Source organism: Morone saxatilis, unplaced genomic scaffold, assembly GCF_004916995.1.
Source record: "Morone saxatilis isolate NCDOM2014 unplaced genomic scaffold, NCSU_SB_2.0 Contig2, whole genome shotgun sequence".
Classification (NCBI taxonomy): Eukaryota; Metazoa; Chordata; class Actinopteri; family Moronidae; genus Morone; species Morone saxatilis.
Genome location: NW_023339762.1, coordinates 21,354,311 through 21,366,688, shown reverse-complemented (window position 1 = coordinate 21,366,688; position 12,378 = coordinate 21,354,311). Strand labels below are relative to the sequence as shown.

At 41.6% G+C, this 12,378-nt stretch overlaps 1 protein-coding gene across 1 annotated transcript; it reads left to right on the top strand.

Moving 5' to 3' along the window:
• The first annotated feature begins 2,361 nt into the window (after positions 1 to 2,361).
• On the top strand, positions 2,362 to 11,620 carry lrrc56 (leucine rich repeat containing 56). Its single transcript, XM_035664389.1, has 13 exons — positions 2,362 to 2,602; positions 2,783 to 2,957; positions 3,784 to 3,871; positions 4,521 to 4,581; positions 5,800 to 5,896; positions 6,295 to 6,492; positions 8,747 to 8,930; positions 9,017 to 9,151; positions 9,416 to 9,483; positions 9,847 to 9,989; positions 10,209 to 10,429; positions 10,595 to 10,859; positions 11,049 to 11,620. The coding sequence occupies exons 2-13, from the start codon at positions 2,796 to 2,798 to the stop codon at positions 11,215 to 11,217; spliced, it is 1,791 nt and encodes a 596-aa protein (XP_035520282.1). The 5' UTR covers positions 2,362 to 2,602; positions 2,783 to 2,795; the 3' UTR covers positions 11,218 to 11,620.
• Positions 11,621 to 12,378: the final 758 nt, after the last annotated feature.

The following is a 12,378-nucleotide window of genomic DNA, read 5'->3' as shown; positions in this document are numbered from 1 at the left end:
GGGGGGGGGGGGGGGACTATGTGGTTGACTTGTTACATGTGATGCTTTGCAGCAACAGTGATGTTGTGCTACATAAGATGAAATAAACACAAAAGTGATGTCCACTTAAATGCCTGACTTTCGCATGGTGAATTACAATGACTTCTAACGAGGGTGTCAGCTTGGGGATGGGTACATTTGTTTCTCCTCTTGTCTAAACAGACCATAATTTGAGTTAAAACACCAGTGCTGTCTTTTGTCATCTCTCCCCCCTCCTCCCTCCTTTAAAAACTTCGTAAAACAGTTTCGACAGACAGCTTCCAGAGTAGAAATTATTCCAAGTCAGCTTTCTGAATGCCTTGTAATGGAATCTAACTTCCGCAGTGATACATTCAGTTTTTACTCAGTGTGACGGGGCGTCACCCTACTTGTCTGTGTGGCCACTATCGGCGGCGGCAGCAAGCAAACCCTCATACTCAACGCTGTCTGAACATTACACAGAAATACAGGCCACAGAAAGTACATTCCCCGCTATAGCTATGTTCATTTTCATCGGTTTCTTTTTCAAAATGAGACGAGAGAAGGGGGGGAAACCCACGGCGGTCTAATGTTATTCCTCCATAACCAAGTTACAACACCCGACACTGAAAGGCAGACTGTTTATCAAAACATAATTGTTTTTTGTTTTTGTAAAAAAAAAAAAGAAGCAAAATCCTTTACATATGGCCTGTGTAATTCTTCATACGTGTAGTCAGGACTACAAAGCAAGCATGAGTTGATGAGCTCGACAGATAAAGCTCGCCGGGCGTGAATTAAAACGTTATGATAGCTAGCTAACATGTTTTCACTGTGGACCGCAATCTCGAGCGGTGGCCAAAACATGGAAAGCGTTTCAAAAGCGGTATCATTAGACAAAAAAAACACAGTCAGTCAGACATATTTCGGACACAGGAATGTGCACCGCATACTTACAACAAGCAGGGGTCTAATTAGCGACAAGAGCGACGTTTTCGTCTACCGGAGAAGAAGAGAGGAGAAAAAAAAAAAAAAAACCTTTCAACTCTCTTACCTCTCAGCTGTAATCAGGAGGAAACAAAATGTTCTTGGTCTGCTTCCCGCCGTCTCCAGATATCTGCACCTTGTGCTGTCCGAGAAGAAGTGTTTTAATTTTCAGTAGCTAAAATGCACCAGGGCATTCATTGGTTCTAGGGTAAAAACGAGCCCGCGTTGAACAATGTGCTTCCACAGAGAGTAGAGGGGATGAGAAGTGTAGAGAGCCCACGCCCAGCTCTATCAAACATAGGACCGCCCCGGTCACCAAGCATGTTACTGCTGCATTCACTTGCTGTCGGAAATGTGGCGACTTCGCCAGCTGAAGCTCCCACCCGCCGCCGCCGTCCCCCGCAAACGTTATTTACTACTCAATCCAAGTGAGTCACGGAAATGTGACAGACGAGGAATCCCTTGCAAACGTTTTTAATGTAGTGATTAAAGCGTTTTATTTTTAGGCTTACAGGACCAGCAACCAGGATTTACAAAATACTAAGGTTGTGTGTCTAAATTCAAACTAACCACCAACAAAACTTTCTAACATTCTTTGAGCAGGAAACACAATCACAGTCATATTTTATGTATTTGTTTAACTTTAAATTTAACTTAAAACAGATTTTGGCTAAATTTGAATCTCGCTATAGTATAATTGTTGTTTTAAAATGGCCTTTTACTATAATACTACATCCATTTTAATCTATTTATTTATTTATTTATGAAATGTATTTATCCATAAAACAGTAAATTTTTAAGTAAAATAAATCAGAATCAGCATAAAAAGCCCAACATTTGTAATATGTTATCTTGTAAACTCCTCATATTATATTATCAAGGGCATGGCCTCAGCCTCCTCCATGATAGCCAGGGCTTGAAAAGCAGTTATATAGTTATTATTACTATTATTATTCAACATGGCAGCCTCTGCGGAAGAGGACCTGCTCCCTCCCTAGATAATAATGGCTCATTCTAAGGTAACAAAAACTTCTTATTTTCCGATTATTATACACTAATGAAAACATACCTATGGATATTATATTTAATTTATGCCAATAGATTGTCCTACATGTTAAACACTGGACCATTAAGAAACTAGATATAGTATTTGTTTTCCTTCATTAAAAAAAAAAATAATAATAATTGTCACTATTATTCAAAAGTAGTTCTGGGTAACATGGTATGTCATTTACAGCAACAGCCAAGTCAAGTCAGGTCAAGAAAAATATTGTTTAGTGTTATTGTTTGGAATACTTTGTGTTTGAAAGCCCACATTTCCAAAGGCAGAGCTTTCACTGAGCGTTTGAAGGCAGCACCACCAAACCAGCGATGGTGGGTTACGGTTATGGTAACAGAAACAGATGTTTAGGCATCGATATCAGTAACAATATAACGTTAAACCCCAAGAAGTGTAACTAATGAGCTGTTACCACTGACAGTAGACACAGTGCACCATCCCAGGGAGCCACTGCAGCTCTCCCTCTGTGCCGTATCCAGGAAGTCGTCTGCTTGGTTGTCAAGCAAACGTTTGCTTGGAGGCGAAGTGCTGAGTCTGTAAAGTACGCCAGGTCTTTTTTACGTAAGAAAAACTAACAATACTGCATTCAAGTATAAAGAACATGTCGCTGGAATTAGTGGGATATTAATTAATGTGCCTCACGCATTAGTGCAACGTTAAAGCGTCAACTACTCGTAAGATATATAACGTTAAAGTTTGCATGTTCTCCTTGTGAAGACGCTTTCATATTGGTCATTTCAGGTAGCCGTGAAAGATGAGCTGCTGTCATGGGTCCGTGTCCCAGGAGGTCCGGCCTGGTACGGCACGGGTCCTAGTGACCGAGTTGAGTGGATCAGACATCAACCCAACTCCTGCCAAGAAACACTGTGATGACTTCGAAACGGTAATGGCCTTTTACCTCACTCCAAAGAAGCTGGTGAGTTTGCATGGGTCCCTAAGGATACAGTCAGTGTTCATCCCACTGATGCACCTTGTTCTCCCTTGGTCTTTATCTGATTTGTGCCTCAAGTGAACCTCTATTATCTGAGATTTCTGTTCATTTTATTTACCGCAGTGGTTGAGACACTGGGGTTAAGGGGCAACATGTCAACATGGAGATCAGATTTAACATCTATTGCAGTGGTTCCCAACCATGTTCCTTAAGGGAGCCCTTTTCTGTCATTTAGTAAATACAATAAACAACAAGAAATTACAATACAATAAACCCAGATAGTGTACCCAGTAACTGCAAGTGTAAAAGCAGATTATTTCTTGCTTTGGGAACAATTCTCTGTATATATTATGTATGTTTTCTTGTCCCTGACGCTTGGCCATTGTTCTATTAGACAATTTACTTAACAATATACTTTTACATTTAGGTTTCTTCACAGAAGCGAACCAAATGTTGAGATACAGGCCTACTGTGTATATTTGTGATCCCCTGTGAAGCTTTGGCCAACCCTAGAGGGGGTCCCAGGTTGGGAACCACTGATGTAATGTATGCACCCTGCCTGTATTATTATTTGTGTATTGCGATGTGTATTATTATTCTGTTAATGCCCTCCCCTATTCCTGAATAACATTTCTATGAAGAGTATCAAGGGATTGGTGTTTCAAGGGAGGGGAGATGGGCAGGCAGTATTATTTTACATCACAAGGTTCATGTCTGAGGTGTAATGAATGATGAAACTAGGTTGTGTAAAGACCAGTTCAGTATGCCAGTACAGGTCAGCTGGTGTCCTGTTCATTTCTGTTTCTCACAGGAATTGCTGTGTGGAACTCAGGATCTCACTAACGTGACCTCGCTGGAGATCTGCGTAAACACTCAAGAAAACACACTGGGTAACTTTGGTAAGCTATACAGTAACTCAAGGCATTTACACATGTAATTCATAGCTTACTATTTGAACCCACATTGCAAGGACACACAGTTTATGAGTACTGATTAGAGCTCTCTGTTCTTTGCTTGTATTGGTTTATATCTATTGTTCCTTATGCGAACATGACCACATATTCAGTAACTCCCTTTAAATTCATATTTAAACAACTAGCCCTAACCCTTTTTTATACTGTGTGCAGTGATGATTCATAACAGATAATGCTTCTAATGACCTCATAGACAATCGCAAAGTAGATAAGAGACATTTAAAGACATTGCTATGACGCATGCAACAGATTGTCTGTCAGGTGTGCCAACCTCGGTGCAAGATGACTGAGCCGATGATGGTGGAAGATCATCTTCATTATGCTCACCTTTGTCCTCAGAAAAACCTAGATTTCCCAACAAGTGCAGACATGACAGAGCATGTCAGCATGTGAGCATGTGAGTCATGCCCGCCCTGCCAATGTAGGTACTCTTCCTTTTAGCTAATTTACGTGGAACACCCAATGAGGTAAATTTGGAACCGAACCAGGAGGCTAGTTTAAAACACAATAAATAATCACCTCACTGTTATATGAAAGTAAGAGATATGGCTTTGTTTATCTGATCATCTTGTAGGTGCCTACTTGCCCAGGTTGGCGGTGCTCAGAATGAACAACAGTACAATTGTGTCAATAAGGTAAGCATGAAGTTAGATAACACAAATACTATCCTCTTGTTGTCTTCCTGGTTTGCAACATGTTGCTAGGACAACACACACACTCTTACTGGAATACTACAGATTTCTCAAGAAGCTGCATAACCCGAAATTAAGTACAATCTTAAACGAAACTGAATGTTTGCTACTGGTGTAAACTTCTTGTCACTGTATGAGCAGATTCATATTTAGCTTATGTTTAGAAACAAAGCCAGCAGGTCCAGGTTGTAATTGGACCTAGATCAGTGTTGGTGGGGATTGCTTTTCACACTAGTCATATGTGTGCTAGAAGACACTCTTTAGTGTGAGGCCCTTGAAGCCGTAAAAAGACAGTGCTTTGAAGCGGAATAGCAGTTCAGAAGTCACAAGCACGTGTACTATGATGGGAAAAAAATGTAGCATGGTTGCAGTGCAGGTGTAAGGCTCTGCTCTGCTTCTGCCAAGGTTTTCCAAGAGGGACTTGTAATACAGTGTTTCTGTATGGAAGATGCATGTTGCTGCTTGCAAACCAGACACCGACAGATGTGGTGTTCAGTACAGCCTTAGAGATAGATACACATGGAGAACAGGTTCACCCACCTGTCTCACAAAAGGACACAGTGGGGTTTGTGGAATATCAGCTTTCAGATTTGTCCACTCGAATAGTCGCGGAAAAAAAGACAGGAAATATGTGCAGTTTCTCCTGGATTGTCCTACCAGTTTGATTGCAGCCACAGCTGTGTCATCAAAATCGGATAGACGAAAACCAATAAACCTCCAGGATGAGACACACACACACACACCATAAATTGTCCTTGTAACAGGACAGGTGGAGAATTGTTACCCAAGAGACTGCTGAGGGATAAGAGAGTACAAACAGAAAGATAGGGAGCTGTCTGCTCCACCCAGAGAGTAGCAGAGCAGAGCCAGCCGGACGTGCACTGCCTCTGATAGCATTTCCTGCTCTGGGCTGTGGGAGCTGTTCTGGAGAGGGTGTTACAGGGTTGTAGATACACTGACTGAGACTCTGCTGGAAGGGTCAGAGCAGGGGTGTGCTGTAGAGACAAGTGCGCAGCAGAGGACTGGCCTGCATATGGGGGAAAAGAAAAGAGCTTGCTTCAGTGGCCAAGGGACTAGATAGCCTTTCCCATGATTCACAGTGTTGTGTAACTCCCCTTCAGTGCCTCTAAATCACGTTTTTGTGTGATTTTGTCTTCTTAGAGACCTGGGAACAACCCTCTCCCACCTGCAGGTGCTGTGGATGTCCCGCTGCTCCCTACAAGACCTAGAAGGCATTTCTAATTTCTCCTCCCTCAAGGTAGAGTTTATAGGTTATAGTTTGCTCCGTGGAGAGACAAAGTTCAACAGTTCAACTGTTTTGAGGATAAAAAGGGCTATGCTTTCTTAAAGCCATAGACACAGTAAACACATTTGCACCACGTATTCGTCACAGAATGTCATGCTTTTTACTTCAAGTTAGAGTTGCCACAGCGCCCGCATGAGATGCACGACTGCGCCAATGTTTTCCATAAGCAGTTCCCAGAAAATATATTGTACACATTTCAAACATTTACACCTTTCACTACAGTTTGTATGTCTATATGTATGTTTTTATATTATATTATAATATTATATTGTCTAATTTGTCCAATCACATGTTTTTTGCCCCCTGCTACCAATCTCTACTACGTTGTATGTACACCCTCTCTGTTTCAGGAATTGTACATGGCCTATAACTTTGTGTCCGACCTGAGTCAGGTTGTCATGCTGGAGAACCTGCAACTGTTAGATCTGGAAGATAACGATGTGGATGACCTAGTCCAGGTTCAGTATCTGGGGTTGTGTGGCAAACTCCAGAGACTCACCCTGGTGGGAAACCCTGTGTGTGTGCGCCCAAACCCCACTGCCACTCAGGTAGGGTAATGTTCTGCTAAAGTTGTTTATATATGTTTATAAATAATATACATTTGTCGCTACGTGGAAAAGAAGATGCCAATTGAACAAGGTAACATAGAACCAAATGCTGGCTTTTTCTTCACCAGACCAACCTGCCTGTCCTTGTCAGGCTCCTTGTTTGTCCTTTGTGATTCAGCAGACACAGATATTCAACAAATAAGCTTTGTTCCAAAGGGAGTGTAGTGGAATTGGAGACATCAGGGAGAACCAATATTAGCTACAAAAGTTATGTATCTGCCTGTACTGTACTTAAAGGACCAGTGTGTAGGATTTAGTGGCATCTAATGGTGCATCATCCTTCCCTTCTAAATGCGAAAGAGAAACTACAGTGGTTGCAAAACGTTTGAAAAACACAAACAGCCCTAGAAGCAGTGTTTGTGGTTTGTTTGTTCTGGGAAACATGGCATTTCAACATGGCGGTCTTCGTGGAAGGTGACCTGTAGCATCTGTAGATATAAAAGCCCATTCTAAGGAAACGAAAAAAAAAAACTATTCTTATTTTCAAGTGATACACTAATGAAAGCATAGTTATGGATATCATATTCCATTTCTGCCAGATCCTCCTAAATGTTACCCACTGGACCTTTAAGAACAAGATATCCAGAAATCTGACTAAAGACATAAAAAAACAGACGGGTGGAGCTGAATAAAAGCTTGAGCAAGAAGTTCCTGTCCAAAAAACGAAACTGTTGCGTATATTCAGTTGTAAAAGCCAAATTGCAAATGCAACTTGTGGTTATGATGTAGGTATCATTCAGTTAGTTTTCTCTCCTGTGCTAGCAGGCTTTCATCCCATTGTCCGATAATGACCGAAATGTAATTAGCATATGCTGAGACATGAAAGTATCTGTGTGATCTCACCGCTCTGTATCTGGGTCTTCAACACACCAGATAGGATACAAGGAGAGCAGGAGGCATCAAAATAATCAAACATAACAGCCACATAACTGGCACACTCTTCTGTGGAGACATCACGACACAGACATAATGTTTTATTATTAGATTACAGTGCTATTTGATCTCTTTGAAAACTGGCCAACATTTTTATTTTTGATGTAAATGGCTGGTGCACATGGCAGCTTACCATGCGCATATTCACTGATATTGAGTTTAGCTGGATGTACAGGGTAGAAGCTGCATTTCCACCTTCTGCTGATTCGAGACACCGTGTGCTGTGAGTTTTTTGGGCCACTGTGAATGTGTTTATTTACACCCACCAGCAGAGCATTAATTAGGAAACTAGGGCAATGAGGGGAGATGCTGAGCTGAATATGCATTAGGCCTGTGCTTTGTAGTGACTGAGGGGTTCTTGGGTTTGCTCCCTTGCCAAACTATCACTCTTCTTGCTCTCTCTTCTCATCACACACACACATCCGCTCACTTCCTCTCACCCAGCCCTCATTCTCCTCCTCTTTTCTCTTTCATTTCCTCCCTGCCAGCCTTTCACTCTCTTTTTCATTCATTGCATCTGTGTGGTTTGGTGAAGGGCAGGAGTGCCGAGCTCTAATTTGATCGCTCAGTAGCTCAGTAATTCACCAGGACTCTGTAGCTGTAATGAAAAATCATTTAGATTAGAAGGGTAACAGTGCCATTTTTTGGAGTTGGGCTGAACAATTAATCGAAATATTATCGAAATTGCAATATGGTATCGAAAGTACTATCGAAAGTGCTATGTCCAAATCACAGAAGCTGCATTTTTTTTTTAAATAGAATGTGTAGGTAACGTGTGACAAAACAGCATTATAATGAATGAAGTACTGTAGTGCTGCAGAGATGCTCTTGCCTTACAATTGAGTGTTACAGACCTCAACAAAGGTCTGTTTTATATTTGGTTTGACAGTTCAAAGGTTCCTGAATCTGGCACAAGTTCAGTACAGTTCTGCATTTGAATGAATTTATTTATTTGAATTAATTAATTTATTGAAAGGACACCCCCTTGAGATGCAGCATCTCATTTCTGAAGGGGTCCTACACATTCAATACATTATGAAACAACAACATTGGCTCTAGATAGGGCTGTTTGCATTTCCCCAAATTTGTTGCCACCATAGTTTTTCTCACACACTTGCAATGCTAAGGTATTCAGTTGTTTGCAGTCTGAACCTTCACCGCTAGATGCCACTAAATCCTACACACTGGTCCTTAAAGTTACACTTTCTAACTAATATCACACTCCTTCCACTCTTTCCTATTCTTCCTCCCTTCTATTCAGACGGCAGACTATAGTTATCGGGCTGCAGTGAGGGAGTTGGTCCCTCAGCTGCGTTACCTAGACGATTTAAGGGTGGAGGAGGACGAGCATAGCTGCAGCAGCACCATGGGAGAACACCGGGCCTTTCTCCAAAACACCATCAGAGACTTCAACTCCTCTCAGGCAGCTACTGAAGACGCTGTGTGTATGTGTATGTTGTTTCGAGTCATTTAATGCTGACCAGTTAATTACAGATGCGTATTTAACAGGCCACTCACTCACATTTGTCAGGCACCAGACCCCGCACTGGCTCCAGACCCATGTCAGCGACCAGGCCAGGAATTTGCTCCCCTTCTGGATCCAGACCTGCTTCTGCAGACTCAGATCTAGCAACAGTTGAAGCAGAAACCAGCATCCTGACACAGGGTTAGGCACTCCAGTGGCTGTTTTTACACTGATGTTTTTACTGTGAGCCCTCCTACATCTACCAACATTGTTTTAACTTCAAAATTAGGCAAAACTACTGACCCATGAGAGCCATTTCCACCTCTACATTGTATGTAGTTTTAGCACCGGTAGCATCGCCCTGTCAACAGCAATTGTTACTCCACAGTGCCACCAAGAGGACTTGTTTGTGTCAGAAAATAGTTTGATTTACTGAAATACTCAATATACTGTTGATTCTTGAAGGAGCCGGCAAGATCCTGTTCTGTGGAAACCCAGTCCAGTCTATTCGAGCAATGCGAGAAAAGTTGAGGGTAAGTAGTGTGTGTTGGAAGAAGAAAGCACAGAATTCCTTCAGTTCAGTGAAGAAAACATCTTCTTCTTGGAAAAAACAGAACTGTTAATCAGATATCAAAATCCACCCCAATCTATCATTTCTTGCATGCTGTAGTGCATTTAGTGTCGACTGAGAGGAACAATTAGCTTTATGGGCTTGGTGTCTCTGTCCCTCTTACCTTTCCCTCCTGTCTGTTCCTCTTATGTTTGCTGTCTACCTCTGTCTGACCACTGCTCTACCATCTATTCATAATTGATGTTCTCAGCTCTTAGGCCTCCATCCTGTTATGTTTCCTAGCTCCTATCCCTCACGCACATTCTCCCTCTCTTCCATCTCATAGACAGCACCCACCAGATCTACTTTCATCCCCAATGACCTGCTCATCCATGTACCAGAACACACGTACGACCTTGAGGAACCTGATGTAAAGGAACGCGGTGATGTGTTTGCTGAGCTTAGAGCATGGAGGGAGCAGCACAGCAGGTACTAACTACTTGCACACCTCACTCCAGTTTTCTTAAGCTGGAAACACACACGCTAAACGCTATATTGGCTTGTGATGACCGACCATGTAATTAATGAGGACTCAGATAGTTGGAGTTAAAAGTCTTCTACTTTGTTGCTCACTTCAGCTGTCAACCTGGCTTTCTCAACCAAAACTCAAGCAGATGAAACTAAGTATCTTTCTGCATTGTTTTTCAGGCGTCTCCAGTCCATAGAGGCAGAAAGATTACCTCAGGTCCTGGCTATTCGGGATAGTGATAGTGATGATGATGATGATGATGATGATGATGATGATGATGAAGAAGAAACCTTTGGGAGTATAAAGAGTGACAGAAGTGATGAAGAGCATGGAGAGGAGAAGCATTGTGGCAGCCTAGATATTGCCTCATCAGGTTCTTCTTTCCAGTCTCTCTCCATAGGTGAATACTCATTAATTGATGCTTGTTGTTGCTTTTATAATGACTAAGATGATCATCTACCCACAATTACATCTGAGTTGAAAATAAAGACATATCAAATGATATACCAGTAGATTACGAACAGTAATGGCAGCTACAAAACTGTAATATTTTTTTTGTTTTCAGATCTGCATCACAGAGAAGCCTTATCCCCCAACATTGCTCGACTGTCCCTGTCCCCCGACACCTCGCTGTCCCCTTCTCCCCCTTTCAGTGCCACAGCAGCTACTGGTAATCGCAAGCCACTAGGGATTCGTGCACGTAGGCTTCTACTCAACCGGACAAATTTAGAACATTTACCAGATTCCAGCAAAGTAGGGCGCTCTCCTAGGGCAAGTACAACCGCAGGAGAAACAGACCCGACACTCAAGAGGGTTCAGCAGTTGACCAGGTACAAAAAAAAACTCAATTTAACTTAAATTGAATGTTTGAAAAAACATATCCATGTGTATTTTAGGATTCAATTCTTCATTTAATTGTGACTAGCTGTTAACTAGCACTGTGCAACAGTTTGAATTAACCTTATACAGCATCATTGTTCATATAAGGTGGTACTAAAGAAATGTTCTCTCTCTTTCAGTGCAGAGATGGACATATCCAGTGTACAATCTGGCAACAAGCATTTTCAAACTCCTCAGATGTCCAAACTCCTGGACAGACCAGCGATTACTCGTCCTCACACAGCCAGAGCAGTTCTGCAGAAACATCACCCACACCACATTCCATACCCTCAAAAGAGTGAGTGGTAGCATGTAGGACATTGACAGAGTTCATACCCCTTATTTGCTTCACTCACACCATACTTTGAGGTGTGTTTGGATTTGTTCAAATGAAGAGCCAGAAGATATTGAAATCATTCCCATGCCAAAATCCACTAAAATCTGATAGCGCTTTAACACGACTAACAGTGTAATTGGAGGACTTGATATACCGAGACGACACCTCTAATTCTGCTGAGTTGCTGGTTTTCTGATGGCTTTATTAGCTGGATGGAAATGAAAGGGGATCGGACTAATACCTCTCATTTAAATTTCTCAGGTTGAAATATTGATTTATTGTAACTCAAATGCTGCCTGTGTTTTACCCAATTTATAAATATCTTTGGTTTTTAAGATTCTCTTTTATTAAAACTGAACTGTATGATTGATAATATGTAATGGTTCATTTTAGCCAAGATTTCCTGCACTGTAAGTCATCGTTCTCGATATTCATGGTGTAATAGTCAAATCTTGCCACATGAGGGCGCTATCTGTAAACCTTAAAAAAATACAATCCATTGCTTCAATCACCTTGAGCAAATAACCCTTCAAATCCACCACCTTGAAACATGATTTATTCCTTTTGTCCACATCTTATTTACACCAAAGAGAGTGAGTTACAACATACATATGCAAGCGTTAAGCATGAACGTCCCTGAGTACTGCTAATACAGGAGAAAATGTTTCATGATGTATTGACTGATACACACCACGAGTAATGGACTGGAACAGTTGATGTACATTTACTGTTTATATGTTCTAACTGTGACATATCCCATTGTTTTCCAAGAGCTATGGGGAATTCTGTGAAAAACAATCTCAGGCTGAAGCTGTCACACCAATGTTAACATGGAATTCCATTATTGCGGAACCGCTACAGCCAGCATGCAGATGTTTCCAAACTTGCCCGGGCTTTTGTAGGACTTCCTGACATAAGCACACACACCAAGACACACACATTAGGAAGCCCTTCCCATATTTCTGTCATTCGTTCTGCAGTTTTGCCAATAGAAACAGGATGTAAATAAATGAGTCAAAGAAACCAAGTACAGGCATTAAACCTTCAAAGCACTGCAAATACTCCTCACCACAGTGTTTGATTAAGAGATGTACACATGTCAGAAATGGGACGTTTATGGATGCATAACCCAT